The 23,133-nt window shown below is 42.4% G+C and overlaps 1 protein-coding gene across 1 annotated transcript in view; it reads left to right on the top strand.

Moving 5' to 3' along the window:
* F5 (coagulation factor V) overlaps positions 1-23,133 on the top strand; it is a 38,013-nt gene that overhangs the window by 2,285 nt on the left and 12,595 nt on the right. Inside the window, exons 2-15 of the mRNA XM_035115560.2 lie at positions 1,854-1,945; positions 5,752-5,874; positions 7,199-7,411; positions 7,820-7,963; positions 8,074-8,295; positions 9,108-9,273; positions 11,141-11,318; positions 12,204-12,306; positions 13,343-13,554; positions 14,317-14,467; positions 16,061-16,273; positions 17,005-19,627; positions 21,071-21,230; positions 22,576-22,812. Of these exons, the coding sequence (XP_034971451.2) occupies positions 1,854-1,945; positions 5,752-5,874; positions 7,199-7,411; positions 7,820-7,963; positions 8,074-8,295; positions 9,108-9,273; positions 11,141-11,318; positions 12,204-12,306; positions 13,343-13,554; positions 14,317-14,467; positions 16,061-16,273; positions 17,005-19,627; positions 21,071-21,230; positions 22,576-22,812 (4,837 nt within the window). The remainder of the gene's footprint in view (positions 1-1,853; positions 1,946-5,751; positions 5,875-7,198; positions 7,412-7,819; positions 7,964-8,073; positions 8,296-9,107; positions 9,274-11,140; positions 11,319-12,203; positions 12,307-13,342; positions 13,555-14,316; positions 14,468-16,060; positions 16,274-17,004; positions 19,628-21,070; positions 21,231-22,575; positions 22,813-23,133) is intronic.

Below are 23,133 nucleotides of genomic sequence, written 5' to 3'. Positions count from 1 at the left end.
AACAGATATTGGTTATAATATAGTTATGGAAGCGTGGGAACTATTATGGAATACGGATATAAAATTTACAGCATGCAATGGTTTAAGAGAAAATTGTATGAACTGTATGAACCTGGCTTGAGAGCAGTGCATGTGAAAAGGATCTAGGAGTCTTGGTAGACCACAAACTTGACATGAGTCAACAGTGTGATGCAGCAGCTAAAAAAGCCAATGCAATTCTGGGCTGCATCAATAGGAGTATAGCATCTAGATCAAGGGAAGTAATAGTACCACCACTGTATTCTGCTCTGGTCAGACCTCACCTGGAATACTGTGTCCAGTTCTGGGCACCACAGTTCAAGAAGGATACTGGCAAGCTGGAACGTGTCCAGAAGAGGGCAACCAAAATGGTCAAAGGCCTGGAAACGATGCCTTATGAGGAACGGCTTAGGGAGCTGGGTATGTTTAGCCTGGAGAAGAGAAGGTTAAGGGGTGATGTGATAGCCATGTTCAAATATATAAAAGGATGCTATATAGAGGAGGGAGAAAGGTTGTTTTCTGCTGCATCAGAGAAGCGGACACGGAGCAATGGATTCAAACTACAAGAAAGAAGATTCCACCTAAACATTAGGAAGAACTTCCTGACAGTAAGAGCTGTTTGACAGTGGAATTTGCTACCAAGGAGTGTGGTGGAGTCTCCTTCTTTGGACGTCTTTAAGCAGAGGCTTGACAGGCATATGTCAAGAATGCTTTGATGGTGTTTCCTGTTTCCTGCTTGGCAGGGGGTTGGACTGGATGGCCCTTGTGGTCTCTTCCAACTCTATGATTCTATGATTCTATGTTATATAGATGGTATCTAACACCGAGTAAACTGGAAAAAATGTATAAATAAAAAATGAATAAGTGTTGGAAATGCAAGAGAAAGAAGGTACTTTCTATCATACATGGTGGTCTTGCAGTAAGGTTAAAGCTTACGGGGAAATGATGAATTGAAAACAATGTTTATAATAACATTTGTAAAACAAAACCCGGAAGTTTCCTGCGAATTATAGGGGTAGAACTACCAAAACAGTATAAAAATTTATTCATGTATACGACTATAGCAGCAAGAATATTATTTGCCCAAAAAAGGAAAGAAGTCATCCCGACAAAAGAAGATTTGATTAAAAAAAACTCATGGACTATGCAGAAATGGCGAAACTTACCAGAAAAATAAGAAATCAAGACAACAAACTTTTTATAAAAAATGGAAATGGTTTATTGAATAGGTACAAATAAATTGTAAACAGATAAGGACATTGACAGGATTATTGTAATAACCTGCAGTTTCATAAGAGTAAATAATTAAAGTAGATGAATAAAAGAATAAGTTAAGTTAATTTAGAATATGCAGCAAATGATAAATATACATATAAGGAACCGCAGAAAGAGGAGGAAGGAAGTCGAGTTTTGAAATGTTAAAATGACTGTAAACTTATTGAAATGTATATGACTAAAAACCACAATTTTTTAAAAAACAACAACAATGTAGTGTAAAACGCCCATGTAAAACCTCTTCACACATTTTTTAAAGACCAGAGCAAAATAACAAAAAAAAGTGCTCACATGGTGCCAAAAAGAAAATGAGAATTGTGCCAGGCATACTTTTTGGGAGAAAAAATTCCAGAGATTGGGTGCCTTTACAAAAAAGGCCCTGTCTCCTGTCTTTGTTTCAGCAGGTGGCTCTGCTGAGAATACAAGATGTGTTTGGTACACAAGTTGATTTCTGCAGCTGTGCTCAACTTGCATAATGTATTTTACAGCATAGCGGTCTTGTACGTATCTTCCACACGGAAGCTATTTCCTGTGATAGTTTTAAGACTCTTCTATTTCAGATTACCAAAATCAGATCATCTATTTAAGAAAATTATCTACAGCGAGTATGAAGCAGATTTCAAAAAAGAAAAACCAAGAAATGCCCTATCAGGTAAACACAGCATCATTTTCAGATATTGCAGGTGAAATTTTCACAGTATGGTATAATCTCTCTGCTGTCATGAATCCAAATTAACAACATTTTAAACCACTACAAGTTTATTTACCCATTTAGGTCACAATCCAATGGGTGTTCCTGAGGTTAGAGGATAAAGTGGATTTCCCCCCTCCCCTCGGCCTGCAGTAAGGCAGGTCTGCAGACAGAGGCGGGACATCCTATTTGGAAGCCACCCCACCATGAGCAGAGAAACCACTGCTATCCTTGCCACTCAGCTATTGGTACTCTGGTGGTGGGGTGGGTCAAGGGAGGTTTAGAAGCCAAACTCCTCTTATTCCCTAGACATGGCCCCAAAACAGCATAGGTGGGGAGAGTACATCTGCCCTGGAGTTGGCACACTGATGTGGGACAAATGGGTCTCTCCCTTCCTATGGGTCTACTCTACCCTCTTTGAGCGCCTGACTCAGCTGCTTCTTACCATATTTTTCGCTCCATAAGACGCACCTGACCATAAGATGCACCTAGTTTTTTAGAGGAGGAAAACAAGAAAAAAATATTCTGAATCAATGCCGCTATTGGCGGCGGAGGCGGGAGCAGCCCGTTTTCAGGCTGCTCGTCTCTTCCCCCGCCCCTCCATCCAGTGCCTTTGCTCCATAAGATGCACAGACATTTCCCCTTCATTTTTAGGAGGGAAAAAGTACATCTTATGGAGCGAAAATACGGTACTTAGCTGGATGGAGAGACGGGTGGGGTGGGGGGGCACCTTTTAGAAACTTCTGACTTTTGCCTGGCTGGAATGCAGCCTAGTGTTCAAGACATGGGTCACATCTGCTATGACCCTGCCCACCTTTTGCCCCTGGCCACACCTAATACTGGCATACGGCCCCTGGAAGCGTCTCCATGAGGAATGTGGCCCTTAGCATGAAAATGTTCCACATTCTTTATCTAAGGTGTAGAGGTAGAGGCAGGTGGATCCTGCTGCTCTTTCATATCCCTGGCCACCTGCTTGCAGAAGGCAGGTGAACAGGAAGCAATAGCAATGCGAAGGAGCATGGCCAGGAGACGGTCAGTAGTCATTTTTTTGGCAAATTTATTCTGTTCTTCTCCTTGCACTGATAATTAGATACCGTAGTTTCCATTGTACCATTAATGAACCCAGAATTCTGTGGAACAGCTAACTAGAAAGTGACTAATCATTTCAGTAACTAGTGTCGTATCGCTGACTCAAAATATACAAAGGATGCCTAGCTGTTGTTCCTTTGAATGTTATTTTGCACGTTGCCACAAAGGCTGAGTTGTGGCTTCCTTCTTTCACTTCCACATTGTTCCAGAATTTCCTGCATGACACATGAAGTCTCCTACAAATTTTAATGATAAATGAGTGTAAGTATAGTGGAGTGGCTGGGTATTTGCTTCACCCCACTGAAACATATAGGAAAAAAAGAATGAGTTTACAAGGTGGGTTTTGCATATCATTTCCCACTGAAACTACAGATTCATACAGTGGTGTTTCAGTGGGAGAAAGGGTCTTGCAAAACATGCCACCCTGTTGCATGCCCCTGTGCTTTCTCTTCCTAATGGTTTGCCTGATACGATAAAACAGAACCAATGCCAACAGGTCATTATTGTAGTTTCTAACAATAAATAAGACAGTGTACACCCACCTATTTGCTCTGCACATGTATGGCCCCACTGCTGGTGTGGGAAGCAGCGTACACATAGCATTAGTCAGAATCTTTCCTGTATCTATTCTGTCATTTCTTATGAAATACTGTATTTTGATGCTCTTCGCCCCTCCCCAGTCTCAATCTAAACTGAAAAAATAACAACCCAGCTGTGTGTCAAGTCAGTAATGCGGCCCAAATACAAAGTTTCCTACCATGCTGACAGAGTGGTCTAATATTGTTAGTTGCTTGTACCTCTGTTTTGTATGCAATTTTCCTTGTTTTTAAGTGACTAGATTTTTCAGGCATTCCTTCAATGTGTTGGTAGGGTGGAGTGGAGAGAATTGTGCTGGAAGTCTAAGCCCCCTGCCTGGCCATATTCATTAACATATTAACTCTTCAGATCTTCCCTCACCATAATACCATGTGATTACATATAATCATTTTTCAATGTCTTTCTTTATGAAGACTTTGATTAATTTTCCTATTCATTAAATGTCTTCCAATATCTTCTTTCATCTACCTGCAAAACAATTCAAGATTAAGCACAATTGCCACGCCTAGCCGATTCTCTTTTCATGCATAGGCTACAGCGGTCACAATGCATTCTAACGGTTTATTCTTTTAAGTGTTCCGGAATGAGTATCTGCTACATAAGGAACAAATACTTGTTCTATATACCAGAGCTTTCCAGAACTTTCCAAACTGTGTGTCGCGACACATTAGTGTGTGGGCTGCAATGTGTAAGTTTGTCACACGAAGGAGTTAGTTTAACTTCCGGTTTGATAGTAAAACTGAATTACTGTGTCACGAAATGATGCAAAAACTGAATTACTGTGTCACAAAATGATGCATGCCTAAAAAGCGTGTCACCAACATGAAACGTTTGGAAAGCTCAGTTCTATATAGCAAAATTTAGGCACAGGCCTTTTGAATTTAGCTAGGCCATAGGATCAAAAAAAAAATGGAATCATCAAAATCATACCATCCAACTTTTACTAACCAAAATGTGGGACCCCTCCACCATGCCGTGGCTGCATGCCCGCCACCTCCCTTGCCTGCCCAGGCTGCCTCGGCCCGCTGCCACCACTGCCATAGCTCCACCTGCACTGCTCGTCCTCCCTGCCCTCTCTCTCTGCTCACCCTCCCCACCTGTGCCACTCAAAAATGACCCTAAAAGAGAGCAGAAACAGCAGAAATAGCGTCTAGCAATTCCACAAGCTTTTGCAAGCACAATCCTAGGAGTCCTTGCGCTGACCGTTGAAGCCTGTGGAGAGTTGGAATTTGAGCAAGGAGGTTTGGAGGGAGCAATTGTGGTGGAGTTTGGTGGATTTTTGTTTTTAAGGGTTTTCCAATGGTTTCCAGAGGTTTGGATGGTGTTTGCAGGCTTTTTCAATGGTGTTCCCAACAGTGAAACTACCATTGTTGTAGGCACATTTCTGCGGCAGGGAATTTCATTAGCATGAGCAGTTTCTGAGCTCTGGGTGCAGTACTGCACCTAAGATTTCAGATTAAAACTGCAGAGTGGAAGGAAAGGAGGACCTTTTTCTGCCTCCCCACTTGCAGCCTCTCTTCTGAAGACTGGAGAAGAGACTCTCTTAAGAATAATAGGGGGCTGGACAGGGGAAAGACCAGACCATGTGAAAAACGAACATAATATTTTAATTGCAGTTCATTCATTTTTCAGCTTTGTATTCTTTTTATTAAAAAAAACCCTGCACCTAGACTTTCCGTTGTTGCGCCCATAACCTAGATTTAAGGTGCCATTTAGCTCCTAGCTTTCATATCTCAGTTTATAACACTGGTTCCCAATATAAGCGATTTCACTTAAACGTCTGCTGCCTTGGAATGAAACCCCCATGTAAATGGGGAGTTGCTTGTATAAGCATAGCTATCATCTTCTCCTTCTAACGTCGCAGGCGAGCATAAAGCTCAATTGCCGCTCTGAACTTCTTGGAGGAAGGTTGGTGTGTGTTAACAAATAATAAAATTCCTGCCCTAAGGAATGATGATGCATTCTAATAGCCACTTGTGTGTGCAAGTTTGTCTCTCAGTCAAAACAAAAGTCTCTTTTTCCATGTTGTGTATTTTAGGGATTTCTCTTTCTCTCCTTAAAAAATATTTTAATTTTGATAGGGCTTCTGGGTCCAACACTACGTGCTGAAGTGGGAGATACACTTGTCATTCATTTTAAGAACCTGGCTAATAAACCACTGAGTATTCACCCACAAGGCATAGCATACAGCAAACATTCAGAAGGTAAGTGCTGGTAATGTGACTGTTGTCAGATCTCCCAGTGATGATCCTTTCATATTCCTGGCTTCGTCAGCCATCAGGACCAGCCAACCAGAGCTCCCATTAGTGGAAATATGACTGTAATGGAAAACTTAAAAGACACACCAGTCAGGAAGCTAGACGAGAACTTTATTATTTATTTTAAATGAGCAGATCCATAACAAGAAGCTTCAGCCTCCAACCCAGATATAATGAAGTCAAATGCCACCTAGTGACTAAACTATATAACAACATCAGAAAAGCTAAGGTCTGCCTCAGATTTTGATCTGATCCCCAGCTCTTAGAAGGAAAAGGAAAAGTGGATACTGTATACTTTAACCTGGTTTAGGGGTAAACTGCAAGTGCAAGAAATATCAACATTTTAAACAATGTGATATATTTTGTTGGGCTTCATGCCGCTTTTCCTGATGAGGAATGTTAGATCTGTGCCCTCCTGTATTTTGTACTAGGCATCAGCCAGTGACGGACACAAGTTGTTGTTTGGATTGCAAGGGATAATGATACCAAATTGGTGTACCTGACCCCCAGAAATATATTGTCATGCCTCTAATATTTAAATAGCGGCATATTAAATAGAATTCATTCTTCTAGAATGAGCTGAGAAGGCATATCCATATGCCATTTGCACGAGTAAATGGAAATATGTTCTTCCAAGTAATTTCTGCAATAGCGTCCTCTGTATATAATGGTAGAGGAGAATGGTAAACTGAAAAAAGCTGGCAACTTTCAGTTTGCACAGCAATAGCAAATAGTGCAGAGCTTGTCCCCAGATGACTGGGAAGCACGGGGTGTTCTTGGTATGACAGCCAAGTCCAGCAGGCCTCTGGCTCCCCTCCCTTCCAGCTGGCTTAGCCCTCCGAAGCCCAGGGCAAGTGTACCCAGCTGCACCTCCCCCGCCCCCACTGCACGTCCATGGGCCTATGTAGGGCTATCTGGAAAAAGTACCTGTTCTCCTGTACCGTATGTGCATGTACAGTCCCCATGCAGGGCTGTATAAGAAAGGGGAATAGATTGGAGGAACCTGTGACCCTCCAGATTTTATTGGACTGCAACTCCCATCACTCCCAGCTCGCATGGCCCATGGGCAGGGAGTGATGCAAATTATAGTTTAACAGCATCTGAAAAGACACAGATTCTCCATGCCTGGTATAAAGAGGACATTAGACTCAGCGTGTATATGGATAGGTGGGTGCATGTACATTTATTTATTCGTTGCTTCGTAAGGGCCCTGTTGGTATTATTATGTATGAATAATACATGGTGAATCCTTGTTTCCCTGCCACTGAAGGTTCCTCATATTCTGACAATACATTGCCTATCGAAAAACTCGATGATGCTGTGCCTCCTGGAAAAAGTTATAAATATGTGTGGAAGGCGTCTGCAGGAACTGGACCACGGGAGGCTGATCCTCATTGCCTCACCTATGCCTACTACTCACATGAAAACATGGTGCAAGACTTCAATTCTGGCCTTATCGGTGCCTTGCTGATATGTAAAAACGGTAATAAAACATTTAGGTTGAAGAAACCAGCAAGTGTTTGTTGGGGTTTATCTGTAATGTCCCTTCTTCCCACACATGCATTCCTGTTTATCATCTGCCTCAGCTCCTTGGCCTCTGACAAACTAGGCCCTTTTGACAGGAATAATTTCTCTTCTAGCAGGCCCAGCTCTTCAAGGTTGGGGGGCACAGCCCTGTCCCAACATACTTTGGTGGGGCTGAGGTGTCCTCAGCCCCATAGAGTTGGTGCCTATGCTGGGAGAGAAACCCTATAGAGCTGCTGCCAATCAGTGTCAACAGTAATGAACTTGATGGGCAGCTTCCTAGGGGTCCTTCATTATCTATGTATTGTTTGATAAAACACTTTGTCCCCCCCCCCCCGATGTCTGTGACAGCCTTTTCTTTTTCTAGGAAGCCTGCATGAAAATGGAACACAGAAATTTTTTGACAGGGAATATGTGCTGATGTTTGCTGTGTTTGATGAAAGCAAAAGCTGGCAAAAAGGACCCTCCCTCATGTACACCATTAATGGCTACACTAACGGAACACTACCAGGTACTGTACTGTATATCCTGTTAACCTAGACAGATTTGCTTGACTGACTGCCATTACGGTACAGGGATTTTGAAACAAAAGTTCCCAACTGCTGTTCTTTTGCGTTTCAGATGTACAAGCCTGTGCTTACCATCACATTAGTTGGCATTTGATAGGGATGAGTTCTGCGCCTGAGATCTTCTCGGTCCATTTCAATGGGCAAACCTTGGAGCAAAACCACTATAAAATGTCAACGATCAATCTTGTCGCAGGAGCATCAGCAACAGCAAATATGTCCGTGAGCAAGACAGGAAAGTGGCTCATATCATCACTTGTTGAAAAGCATTTGCAAGGCAAGGAGATCTTTCTTCAGCAGGCATTGGTGCAACTGCAGCCTTCATTACCTTCTCTCATATAGCAGTTGTACAAAACATGCAAAATCATCTTAACTATGGCAGCACGTGTTCTGGGGAAGGTGGGGCCCCAGAAGGGAGGAGGAAATGATGAAAATCTCTCTCCCTTCTGTTAGTGCAGGGTAACCACTGTATCATATACTCATGGATGCATGGATGCATATACAAATGGATTCCACACACTGAGTGGGTGTTTCAACATGCATTAACATGGCTTTGTTATTTATATCTTAAGAGAGTAATGAATGGCCCACAGATTCTTTTTGCTGGCTAATGTGGAGGAGATTTTGATCATGGCAGGAGACAAATGTACATCTTTCAGAGGTCTCTAATAAAATAATATACAGTGGTGCCTCGACTTACAAATTTAATCCTTTCCGAAGGCACCTTCGTAGGTCGAAAAATTCGTAAGTCGAAAAACGCCATTGGAAACGCGATTTCCCATAGGAATGCATTGGAAACGGAAAAATTTGTAAGTTGAAGCAACCCTATCTAAAAATTCGTAAGTTGAAAAATCCCTATCTAAAACCGCCGCGGTTTCCTTTTGGATGTTGAGATATTTGTAAGCGCGTGGCCATTAGCCCCATTTGTAAGTCGAAAAATTCGGCTGCCGAGTCGTTCGTAAGTCGAGGTACCACTGAATATATATAATAAAATCCTTAACTTCTATCTGGTTTGGCTGAAGGGAAACAAGAAAAGCACTTGGGCATGCACATTCCTTTACATCTAACAGTCATGATCTGTCTTTCCAGCTGGAATGCATGGTTACCTCAAGATAGAAGACTGTGGAAATCCAGACACTTTAACAAGGAAATTATCCTATAAAGAATTACGGATGATTAAGAATTGGGACTATTACATCGCTGCTGAGGAAGTAATCTGGGATTATGCTCCGGAAATCCCTGACAGTGTTGATAGGTAACATGGTAGAATATGTTGGTTGGGGGGGGTGTAGACCAGGCATCCCCAAACTGCGGCCCTCCAGATGTTTTGGCCTACAACTCCCATGATCCCTAGCTAACAGGACCAATGGTTGGGAAAGATGGGAATTGTAGTCCAAAACATCTGGAGGGCCGAAGTTTGGGGATGCCTGGTGTAGACTGAATAAGGTTCTCAGTTCTTAGGCTTCATACACACTAAACATTTAAAACAGTCTCACACCACTTTAAACAACCCTGGCTTCTCCCAAAGAATCCCGGGAAATGTAATTTGTTTAAGTGTGCTGAGAGTTGTTTTACTGTTTCCCTCATGGAGCTACAGTTCCCAGGGTGGCCAATCCCTCTTCCCAGGAAACTGGGAATTGTAGCTCTGTGAGGGGAATAGGGGCCTCCTAACAACTCTTAGCACCCTTAACAAATCACACTTTTAAGGATTCCTTGTGGAGGGGAGCCATGACTGTTTAAAGCAATACTTTTTTTCCCAACCGGAACTCATCAGAACTCGGTTCTGGCACCTCTCAGGTAGATGCCATTTCTACTATTATAGGAGAACAAGGGAGGCATTCATAGTGAGTTCCAGCGCCTCTTTTTTTCTAGAAAAATAGCACTGGTTCAAAGTATACATTTATTGTATAGAGTAGATAAGACTTTAAAGGTAAAGGTACCCCTGACCATTAGGTCCAGTTGTGGACGACTCTGGGGTTGTGTGCTCATCTCACTCTATAGGTCGAGGGAGCTGGCGTTTGTCCACAGACAGCTTCCAGGTCATGTGGCCAGCATGACTAAGCCGCTTCTAGCGAACCAGAGCAGTGCATGGAAACGCCGTTTACCTTCCTACCAGAGCAGTACCTATTTATCTACTTGCACTTGACATGCTTTTGAACTGCTAGGTGGGCAGGAGCTGGGACCAAACAACAGGAGCTCACCCCGTCGCGGGGATTCAAATTGCCGACCTTCTGATCAGCAAGCCCTAGGCTCTGTGGTTTAGACCACAGCGCCACCCACGTCCCTAGATAAGACCTTAGAACACTTAAATTCTAATCTGCTTGTTAATTTTAAATGCTCAGGTTCCACCACAATTCATCTCCTTGACAGGTGAGATAACTAGTTTGTGAGGTAGCTTGAGGGGAAATTGGAGCGGCAATGGCAGTTCTGTGGGAAACTTGGTCAATAAATAGCTTCTATTTAACTTGAATCAGTATCAGACCACTGCGGATATAGCTCCATCGGTACAGCATGAGACTCTTGATCTCAGGGTTATGGGTTTTTGAGCCTCATTGGCTCAAAATATTCCTGCATTGGAATGAATTGGACCAAAACATATTTAGTGGTTTTACTCTAAATTGATCCCCTGAAATTAAGGAACATGACTAAGTCTGCATTCACACAACAATTTATTCTTTTCTCCTTATGTATCCCTGGCTGTTGATTGTTACATTGTGTCTGAGCTTTCACAGGATATAAAAGCCATTTCCAGAAATACAGCAGAATATACAGCAAGTTCAGCACTCATTTTGGTATTATTTGCAAAAAGATTTCTTTCTCGAAGTAATACCGAAATGGTGCTACCATATATCCAGAGGTGGCTTTTTTGTTATTTGAAAGCTCAAATATAATGTGGAAATAGCAGTTTGGTAACACATGCAGAAGAACCCTTTCATTACTCTACTTACTCCTGCCTTTACTGGGGTTTCGTTGGGTTGCTACAATGCATATACGTAATCATTTGTGTTAATGTGTATTTTTTTAAATAAACATTTCCACCTACATACTGTAGATGTACTCTGAAAAGAAATAGATGCCTATCTCCCCATTTAAGGATCTTCTTTCTTTCCCCAATTTTAAAGGAAATATAAAACTCAGTATCTGGAAGCATTTTCCAATCATATTGGCAAGAAGTATAAAAAGGCCATATTCAGACAATATAAAGATGCCAGCTTCACCAAACGCACAGACAATATATGGGCCAAACAACGTGGAATTCTGGGGCCTGTTATCAGAGCTGAGGTCAGAGATAACATAAAGGTAAGTACTGAGCAACAGGTATAAGGACAGAATCTAAAATTTCATTTTATTTTATTTATACATAGGACTTACACTATATGCATTTTGACTATCCAAAATTTAACATTTATCTGTATTTCTATTGTGTTGGGTCCAACCGAAGCTAATTGTACTCAGGACCTGTTGAAATCTATGGATCTTAACTTACCGTAGTCATGACCAACTTTTCACAATGATTTCGGTGGAGCTTAAAAGTGCCACTAATTTAGGCTGGACCCAACCCACTGTCTCTCCTATGCAGTTGTTAGGCTGACAGCGGTCCTGTGTTGATGACAACCCTATGCATAAAACATGTTCCTCCATGAGTCTTATTAGCCAAATAATTTATCCTGCACACACAGTTGCTTCTAGAAATTATTTATTAGCTGCATTCCTCCAATTGGTTTTATGTCAACAACAACAACAACTTATTATTTATACCCCGCCCATCTGGCTGGGCTTCCCCAGCCACTCTGGGCAGCTTCCAACAGAAAAATAAAATACAATCTATTAAACATTAAAGGCCTCCCTAAACAGGGCTGCCTTCAGATGTCTTCTATCTGATGGGAGGGCGTTCCACAGGGCGGGCGCCACTACCGATACATCCCTCTGGGTACAGCTAGTAGAAGAGTACTTTTTTGTTTTTAAAAACCTATTATCATTGCTTCAACTTACTACTACTATTATTGCAAACGTCTTTTGCAATATTATAGCCATACTTTTGCATTATATTCATACTGAACACATATTCTGAAGAAGTGTGCATGCACACGAAAGCTCATACCAAAATAAAAACTTAGTTGGTCTTTAAGGTGCTACTGAAGGAATTTTTTTATTTTACATATTCTCCACCTACATTTTAAACAGATTGTATTCAAAAACATGGCCAGCCGACCCTACAGCATTTATGTGCATGGAGTTACGCTTTCAAAGGATGCTGAAGGAGTCGTTTATCCTTCGGATGCCAAAGGTTGGTTATTCATTACTTCTGCCTAGATTTCGTCCTATCTTGCTTATGGTGGCAATATGAATGGAATATATGAAATAGCTTCCCTAGCAGTTCATTCAATAGAGGTGTTCCTGGTGTAATTTTCGAAAAGTTTATTTATTTATTTATTTAAGGTCATTTCTTTTTAAAGGGCTTCAAAACTAACTGTAAAGTCTCTAACATCCAAGGGTACTTCAAATAGGAATGGAAAACTGAAGAAATTAACTGGCTAATTAAGGACACAGCTGGCCCCATCATTACACAGAGGGAAGTGGCCACCTCATATGACATGCTGGGGTGGGGCAGTGGCAGAAACCTCCTGGCCATTCTTCCCTGCCCCCACACCTTTCTGTCATTCTCCTCTGCTGAAGGACAGAACTGTGTATTCTGTGTTTTTCTGCTTGAGGCAAAGGGCAAGACGAATCTCTCTGCCCTCCCCATTCCATATACAGAAGCAGGGGAAAAAAACGTATTGAGGTGCCTCCTATTTCCATGATAAATGGCTGCAGAATTATTGCAACAGAATTAATTTTGCTTCAACTGGACTTCTGAGATGCCCCAGCTAGCTCTTTTCTGTTATAAAAAGAGAGGTTGTAGGTGTTAAGGGTTGTTGTGCTCAGAGATCCTGCTTGAAGGCTTCCCATGGGCATCTGGTTGGCCACTATGAGAACAGGATGCTAGATGGGATGGGCCATTAGCCAGATCCAGCAGGCTCTTCTTATGGGTGGGGATTCCCTGATTAAGGAAGTGATATAAGCACAATAGTCCAATGGGGGAGAGGTCCTGGTGGTTTCCACTCTGCTTCTTTCTCCTTCTGCATGTCAGAATAAAAGTCATACAATATGTGAATTCGCACCTTACTCCAGAGAAAGAGATGTGTTTCAGGTGTAGCAGGAAAGAGCACAGAACCCGAGAGTCTGAAAGGGGTCTGCAGGCAGTGTTTACACACTGTACAGGGTAAATGCCATTTGCTCCTGTTCTTATCATCTTACTCCATTTATGTCCTTATTCCATCCAGAGAACAGCACTGAGGGTAAACTAGTCCAACCAGGGGAAATTTACACATATCATTGGACTGTACTTGACACAGATGAACCCACAAAGGAAGATCCTCAGTGTCTCACCAGATTTTATCATAGCGCTGTTGATATAACAAGGGATATCGCCTCAGGACTTATTGGACCACTTCTGGTTTGCAAACGCAAGGCACTCGACATGAAGGGAACACAGGTACTGTCAAGTATTGCAAACTGAGAGAGAAAAGACGGCGGCTGCAACGCTGCTATCTCAAGGTTCTGAGGCAGTGTGCCTCCAAGGGCTCATCCACACTTTGCTTGTTTTGCTCCTGGAAAGCCTGGTCCTGAATCAGTATATGAAATGAAACACAGCTCTTCTTCAAAATTTGCACTTCTGCAAATTATGCCCTGCAGCTCTCCAACCAAAAAGGGGGTACAAAATTATATATATTGGTGAAACAATGCTAAAATGCATTCTGTTACACTTGGAAAAATACCTATGCTAGGCTAAATTGCATACAAATGTGCATATTAGGAGAAATATGCACAAAATGCCTATGAATTTTCATGCAAATATATGCAGAAATGGGACAAACCAAATTAAAGACTGGAAAGGTGAGAAATAAAAATTGACTGATTAATTCATCTCCTATATTATGAATATACACTGATAACATCTACCTCTCTGAATGACTTGCTTAGACAAGACTGAATGACTTGTCTAGGCAACTTAATGTCGATATTAAATAGTACAGGAGACCATGCCACTGGACTGAACCATGGTCTCCCAATGCCACCTTCTGGAATTGATCACCCAGGTAGGAAAGGAATCACTTATGATGTACTTGGCCCATAATTGTTTGGAATTCCTAGACAGCCTGTCCAGGTTTGAGATACATGATTTTATAAGTCAGAATGGAGTGCAGAGGGCTCTGGTATGTGATCAGAAATGATGGCATGTCTTAATGCTTTCCAGAATAAGGCTGATGTCGAGCAGCAATCACTCTTTGCCGTCTTTGATGAAAACAAGAGCTGGTATTTGGAGGACAATATCAAGAGATTCTGCAGCAATCCCTCCACTGTTAAGAGAGATGACCCCAGATTTTACAAGTCTAATGTCATGCACAGTGAGTAGAAACCTGACCCAGCATTTCAGGAATTATTATTTTTTATTATTTATACCCCGCCCATTTGGCTGGGTTTCCCCGGCCACTCTGGGCGGCTTCCAACAAATATAAAATACATTAAAGTATCACAGATTTAAAAACTTCCCTAAACAGGGCTGGCCTTTAGGTGTTTTCTAAATGCCAGGTAGTTGTTCATCTCCCTGACCTCCGAGAAGGCCCTCTGCCTGGTTCCCTGTAGCTTTGCTTCTCGCAGTGAGGGAACCGCCAGAAGGCCCTCGGTGCTGGATCTCAGTGTCTGGGCTGAACAATGGGGGTGGAGACGCTCCTTCAGGTATATAGGACCGAGGCCATTTAGGGCTTTAAAGGTCAGTACCAACACTTTGAATTGTGCTCGGAAACGTACTGGGAGCCAATGTAGGTCTCTTAGGACCGGTGTTATGTGGTCTCGGCGTCCGCTCCCAGTCACCAGTCTAGCTGCCACATTCTGGATTAATTGCAGTTTCCGGGTCACTTTCAAAGGTAGCCCCACGTAGAGCGCATTGCAGTAGTCCAAGCGGGAGATAACTGGAGCATGCACCACTCTGGTGAGACAGTCTGTGGGCAGGTAGGGTCTCAGCCTGCGTACCAGATGGAGCTGGTAGACAGCCACCCTGGACACAGAATTAACCTGTGCCTCCATGGACAGCTGTGAGTCCAAAATGACTCCCAGGCTGTGCACCTGGTCCTTCAAGGGCACAGTTATCCCATTCAGGACCAGGGAGTCCTCCACACCTGCCCGTCTCCTGTCCCTCAGAAACAGTACTTCTGTCTTATCAGGATTCATCCTCAATCTGTTAGCCGCCATCCATCCTCCAACCGCCTCCAGACATTCACTGCCTTCAGGAAGCATGTGAGAGCCCAACTTCAGTACTGCAGTGTGAAATAAAATTATGTGGGTGGTTGTTGTTTTTTAATGGAAGAATAGCATGCTGTTTCCATAATGCTTGACGGCATTCACTGCACTACATCAATACAATGCTACAAGTTACATAGAAATAAAGTGATAGACTAAGGCAGCAAAATTCAACATTGTACCACTTCAGACTGCATGAGAAGAGAGATCATTTTGTTTTGAGCTTGTCATCAGATTGCTTTGATCAAATGTCTGGGGCAGGGCCAGCCTGGGACTTTCTGACACAATCTGCAAGCCTCTGTCACATGCAGTTCTATTTTTAAAAACTATGTTAATTATAAATGTTTACACTACAAATGAGAAATCATATTTTTAATGCTCGCCCCATGTAAAAAAAAGCTCCCTGCATGATGTAACAGCCCAAATTAATGTAGTCTTCCCCTTCATGAGTTAGTTATTAGATGCAGGGAGCTTTTAATGCCTGAGAATATTAAACAAAATACAATTAAATTAAATCTTCCCATGCAGTCAAAAGTGGTAGAGCCCAAAATTCTGCTACGTCATTATGTGTAACATGTAAAACAGTTCCTACAGGTGTCTGTTCCATTCCTGTTATAATGCCCATCGGATCTGGAAATTTGCTATGCTCCTGGTAAAGTTATATACTCTTTGTTATATTGTTGTTGTCGTTTTTATTTTAGCTCTCAATGGCTATGCATCTGATAGAACAGATATCCTTGGATTTTGTCAGGCTAATATTATTGAATGGCACCTCACCAGTGTTGGCACACAGGATGAGATAGTGCCGGTGCATCTTTCTGGCCATACTTTCCTGAACAGAGGAAAACATCAAGATATCTTACATCTTTTCCCGATGAGTGGTGAATCAGCTACAGTCACCATGGACAACGTTGGTTAGTAGCAAGCTATAAATCCTGTTCTTACAGTGGCCAATCAGATGCCCACAGAAGCTGAGCAGAGAAGCACTCTCCCCTCCTGCCATTTTCAGGAATTGGTATTATTCAGATTGTTTCCCTTTTCTTCAGAGTGACAGTCTCCTTTCCCCAAGAGTGGCATTTGCCCTGACATTAGTGGAATTATTGGGAGTGGAACAAAACCACAAAATCCCCCAAAGGCCTCATCCACCAACCTTTCTCTCTCTCTCAGATTTTCCAGCTCAGCCAGGAGCTCTTTGGACCAAGGGCACATCCACCCCTGCTGGCTTTCTACATGCCTAACTGTTTTGTGGTTTACTCAGTTACTTATTAGAAACTTAAGTTTTGTTTTGTTTGGGTCAAGGAGACGAGGGGCAGCGTAGTGTGTCCTGGGCTCCTCGCTTTGCTGCTGAACTTGCTTAGCTGTTGCAACACAACGCAAAGCTTTGATGCTTTGTCAGGAGCTGTAGTCCAACAAAATTTGGAGGTCCACAGGTTCCACATCCCTGTCTTGGTGGGAGACAACATATTGCAAAATTTTATTACTATTCATAACAGCTCTGGTTCTGCAATATTGTAATGAGGTTAAGGTTTGGTGTGAATCCTTTACCACCATTTGTGAGCCACAGAATATACATTCAGGTGTCCGAGAAAGGCAAACTGTAACTGTGCAAGTAGTATGAATAATACACATTATTATGCATTTGCAGGAACCTGGCTTTTATCATCATGGGGCTCCCATGAGATGAGCAACGGAATGAGACTTAGGTTTAGAGATGCCAAATGTGATGATGTCGATTACACAGAAAATTATGATGACGCTTCAGATTATGCACTTGTCACATTTTCATCTGAGCAAACTGAGACAGCAATACGAAAGGGGGGGAAAGTGGACAAAAGTGTGATAAATGAAAATGTCCTTGATAACTATGATGATCAAACTGAGGATGACTTAGAACAAGAAATGTTTGCTTCGATGCTTGGACTTAGATCACATCGTAATGGATCGATTGCTGAAGAAGAAGAAAAGCTGAATATCACTGCTCTTGCCATACAAGAAGAAATTGACAGCACCCGCAATAAGACAGATGGTAATGCAACTGTGAAATCACATCTGGTGTTCACAAATAACAGTGATACTTCGCATGGTGATAATGTGCTGAAAAGTCCAAGCAGTGCTTCGAATACAGCTGCACTTGACTCCCTCCATCCTAATTACACATCTTTGGCAAATGATACTTTGATTGCATATATTGCTGCGGTGGTTAGAAACTGGTCCTCTGAGCAAGGCAAAAGTAACCGTACTTCGCATGGTGATAATGTGCTGAAAAGTCCAAGTACTGTTCCGAATACAGCTGCACTTGACTCCCTCCATCCTAATTACACATCTTTGGCAAATGATACTTTGATTGCAGATATTGCTGCAGTGGTTAGAAACTGGTCCTCTGAGCAAGGCAAAAGTAACCGTACTTCGCATGGTGATAATGTGCTGAAAAGTCCAAGTACTGCTCCGAATACAGCTGCACTTGACTCCCTCCATCCTAATGACACATCTTTGGCAAATGATACTTTGATTGCAGATATTGCTGCAGTGGTTAGAAACTGGTCCTCTGAGCAAGGCAAAAGTAACCGTACTTCGCATGGTGATAATGTGCTGAAAAGTCCAAGTACTGTTCCGAATACAGCTGCACTTGACTCCCTCCATCCTAATTACACATCTTTGGCAAATGATACTTTGATTGCAGATATTGCTGCAGTGGTTAGAAACTGGTCCTCTGAGCAAGGCAAAAGTAACCGTACTTCGCATGGTGATAATGTGCTGAAAAGTCCAAGTACTGCTCCGAATACAGCTGCACTTGACTCCCTCCATCCTAATGACACATCTTTGGCAAATGATACTTTGATTGCAGATATTGCTGCAGTGGTTAGAAACTGGTCCTCTGAGCAAGGCAAAAGTAACCGTACTTCGCATGGTGATAATGTGCTGAAAAGTCCAAGTACTGCTCCGAATACAGCTGCACTTGACTCCCTCCATCCTAATTACACATCTTTGGCAAATGATGCTTTGATTGCAGATATGACTGCAGTGGTTAGAAACCTGTCATCTGAACAAGGAAAAAGTAACCCTACTTCGCATGGACCTTCTACAGAGAAGGAGCAAGAAGATAACAAAGGTGAAAAGGATACACATCATGAAAAGAGTGAAAGGCAAGGTCTAACAGAGGCAATATTATTTGCCCTTAAAGAGATGCATGCCCTGCTGTTTCATGTGCAACAAAAAAGAAATATTTCTGCTTTAGACAACACCACTTCAGATACTCCATTTCTTCCTGTTCCCAGTGCAGAAACTGCTTCCAGCTTAGATTCTAGTCACCTTTCACATTATCTTTATGATTATGAGGATGAAGAAGAAGCAAATACTGAGTTTTCTGTGCTTTCAACAAATTTACCTTTGGCTGTAGCAGAGACAGTGGAAAACAATGGTTCTGAACAAGAGTTGTTGGAAGATCAACAATATGATGATTTGACTTCTGACGGTATGTTAGATAGCTTTGCTTCTACTCCCATCCCAGCGAATTTGAAGGACTCACCTCACCAGAGTCTAAAGTGTCCCCCCAAAAAGATGGCTTCTGAATGGAATGTTGTTTCTGAGAAGGTGAGTTATGATACAGAAGCAGATCTCACCAAACCTGTTGACAATAAACTACAGAACAGCTCCAGAAACGTCACCTTGTATCCAGAAAATCCCAAGTTCCCTAGTAAGAGAAAGCACGAGGCATACAAAGCTGGCTCCCAGCTTGAGTTAGGCCAACTAGAAATGAATAACAAGCAGGAAGCCCTGAATGAAAAGAGAAAGGAGAATTGTACTGTCAGTAAACCTGGAACGTTCCAGAAGGCTCGGCGAAAGAAAAAAAAGCCAAGAGTCTTAGCACCGAGAACTTCCAAACCTCTAATGTCACCTAGAGGATTCGGCAGCACCCAAGTCTCCACTGAACGCAACCATACCGTGATGCCAAATGAGGTGTACGATACTTTGGCACCAAAAGAGGATAAACCAGAGGTCACGTTAGGTTTTATAGGCGACGATGGGGAATATATGGAATATGACATAGACAGCACAGTCTATGACGACAGCAGCAGTGGCTCATTTGAATATGAGACAGTACACTATGACAACCCATATATGACAGATCCCCGACTTGACAGTTACACAGCACGTAACCCAGATGACATAGCTAAGCGTTACCTCCGGACTATGAACAGTGCAAACATAAGGAGATACTACATTGCAGCCGAAGAGGTTCTCTGGGATTATGCGGGACCAAGAAAAAGGTTTGGATGAATTATTTCTCTCTGACCCAATTCCATCTTGCAACGCACTAAGCAGTGCAATCCTATACATGTCTACTCAGATGCAAATCCCCCCCCCTCAGTAATTGTGTTTAGGATTGCAGCTTAAAACCTTTTAGAATACGTCAGTCTTTATTGATGGGCTGCAATAAATAAATAAATGGATGGATGGCCGTTTGTTTCTGGGCAAATGGTTGTCCGAAGTGGCTTACAATATAAAGCAACAAATGATGAAAAGAACAATAAATAATATAACTGTAAAGCAACAACTCATCAAAAGTCCATGCCCACTCCATCAGGACTGATCGATTTTGGGTACTTCTTGATCATCGGAATCAGGTGGTTAAACCCGCAAATCCAGGAAACTATTCTTTTTTAATTTATTCTTTAGGGGATAATGGGTTTGTTATGGAAAGAGCCCGACGAGCTGGGTGGCAGAGCAGCCTCGCACCCAGATTTTCCTTAACAGGTTGTACCACTTTGGCATGCGTAGAGTTCTGCTCATGCAAGGGGACTTTCTGTTCTCCTTGCTCTCCTTCCTTGTGTCCTCAAAATCTGTTCCGGAAGGTCCTTCAACCCTCTAGAGCAGATTTTGAGGGTGCATAAGGGGCTGCAGGGGAGAGGAGGGGAAAAGATTCATTGCACTAGCAGACGTATGTTGCAGAAGCAGAACAGCAGCACTGGGCACAATCCAGTCTCTTTATTCTCTTTCTTTAAAGCACAAGATACTTCTGTGGGGCTGTTTCAGGAAGTACACTGAGCGCCTCTAAGCAGATGAGCAAATGCAACCATGTTTGCTTAGTTATATTAAATCAGTTAATGTTTAATATTTTTATCCCACTCTGCGGTTTGCAGAACATTTCACATCCAAAACGTACAATGCAGTTAAAAACAAAAACGTCATGTCAGTTAGGAAAAATGTTTATGTAAGCCATGCCATTTTAAAAAAACCCCAGCAATCAAGTTAAAAACAACAGCAGTACTCATTCAAAGAAAAATGTTTTTTAGCTGCTGCCTACAAAGGCAGCAAAGAAAGAGTTGGGTAGATCTCATCCTGTCTATACATAAGGGCCCTGTGAGCTACAATTCTCAAAGTTCCCTAGGAATAGGAATTGACTGTTAAACCAATCTGACAATTATAGCTCTGTGAGAGGAATATGTTCGCCTAACAATGCTCAGCATTCTTAACAAACTACAGTTCCCATGATTCTTTGGGGGAAGCCATGGCTGTTTAAAGTGGTGTGATATACCTTTAAATGTACAGAGCAGAGTGGGCCAGAGTCACAGAGCCATGCCCTTTTGCTTTGATTCTGCAGTAGCTTCACCATTTCTCAGTCTCCAAGTGCTTACTGATATTAAAAATTTACCCACAAAAAGTTATTGTTTATTTACAGTCTTTTCTTCTCAATCCTTCCATGTCCTCAGTACAGTGAAAAGTGGCCAAGCCAGGACAGGGTACAAAAAAGTGATTTTCCGAAGTTATCAAGACGAAACTTTTAGGACACCGGAAGCTGGAGGGGAATATGAGGAACACCTTGGCATCCTTGGTCCTGTCATTAGAGCTGAGGTGGAGGATGTCATCCAAGTAAGTTCATGTTCTCAGTCTTTGAATAACTGGGGGCATTCTTTTTTCATTTTTAATAACTTCAAAATAAAAAATGGATTTTATTTTGGTTTGAGTGTGTTAAAATAGATAAATAAATTCCTTAAAAGACCATGTGTCTTCTTGTGGCTGAGTTCAGGAATGGACATTACTAATGAAAATAGAAGCATAAATATCTATCTATATATAAATGTTGACTGGGTATGTTGGTTCGTCTCCAATGTTCAACAAAACCGTTTGACTGATTGCGTTCAAATTTTGACACAAAGTCAAATGTGACTACGCGAGTGACCCCATACCGTTTTCAAAAACAGGTGTCACACCTGGGCCAGGTAAAACCCATGTGTTCCAGAACTCACAAATCAGACGAAAGTGCATGCTGGCAGCACAGGAGAGGTTGCAAAACAGTGCCCTCTAGCGACGGATGCACTGGTACTGCACCTAGGAAAACTTCCATCTCCACAGCATCTCGGCTTGGCTTTCCAAACTGTGTCAAGTGGAGGTGGGGGCTTGCCTGGGTGGGGGGTGGGGGGAGGAGGGGGCGAGATAGGTCATGGGTTGGGACAGGGAGGGGCCAATCACAGGGATGGGTGGGGGGGAGGAGGGGCCGGGATGGGTCATGGGTCGGATCGGGACGGGAGTCACAGGGATGCACCTGTGTAAACAGAACACACATAAAACAGGGGGATTCTGAAGGAGAGGGAATCTGAAGGGGGGACTCTGAGGCTCCATTTAACAGACTGAGCCACAGCAATGTGTGGCCGGGCCAGCTAGTATATAATAAATCTGAAGCCTTTTGAATGCAGCCTGAACAATACTCACCAATGTGCTCTGAATGCAACAATCTTGCATGAACTTCTTATAGCATGGGGGGTGGGAATATGTGATATGCCTCTCAGATGTTGTTTAACTTCCATCAGCCCCAGTCAGTATGGCCAATAGTCAGGGATGAATGGCTTTTGGAGTCCAGCCATATCTGGAGCAGGCCTGGCTCGCCCATTGACTCTAGTGGCGCAATGCGAATGTTCCAGTTTGCGAATGTTCTTTGGAACCTGAACATTCGGCGGGGCTTCCGCAGCTTCTGATTGGCTGCAGGAACTTCCTGCAGCCAATCAGAAGCCGCACTTTGGTTTCTGAACGTTTTGGAAGTCGAACGGACTTCCAGAACGGATTCCGTTTGACTTCCAAGGTCTGACTGTAAACAATTATCTAACTTTTAGAAGACATCTGAAGGCAGCCCTATTTGGGGAAGTTTTTTAATATTTGAGATTTTATCACATTATTATTATTATTATTATTATTATTATTATTATTATTATTATTATAGATTCACTTTAAAAATCTGGCCTCCAGGCCATATTCTCTCCATGCCCATGGGCTTTATTATGAGAAGTCTTCTGAGGGTAGAAGCTATGATGACCAGTCTCCAAAATGGTTTAAAGAGGATGATGCAATCCTGCCAAATGGCACCTATACTTACGTCTGGCATGCGACCCAACGGTCAGGACCTCCAGAAAATCAGAGAACATGTAGATCCTGGGCCTACTACTCTGCTGTAAACCCGGTAAGGCAATCTAATACAGAAAGTTTTTTACTTTTTTTTAAGGCAGTAATACTTCTGTGGAATCCTCTGAGTGAAAAGGGAAATGAATTCTTTCAACAGTAATGAAGAACATGTTGGCAAATTTGGCTTCCAAATTTGTATGCCTTTTGCTTTTCAGATATATTTTGGATTTGAGACTCCCTGTGTATTAAATGGGTGTGTGTGGAAATGGCGGTGTTATAACATTCATGAATTACTAATAACGATTTAATTTATTATCTGCCTTTCACAAGCTGGTCCCAGGGCAGGTTACAGCAATTTAAAATTCAGAATGTAAACAGT

The sequence above is a fragment of the Zootoca vivipara genome, chromosome 4, assembly GCF_963506605.1.
Source record: "Zootoca vivipara chromosome 4, rZooViv1.1, whole genome shotgun sequence".
In the NCBI taxonomy this organism is placed as follows: Eukaryota; Metazoa; Chordata; class Lepidosauria; order Squamata; family Lacertidae; genus Zootoca; species Zootoca vivipara.
Note: the sequence above shows the minus strand (reverse complement) of the source record. Positions and strands in the feature narration are given on the sequence as shown.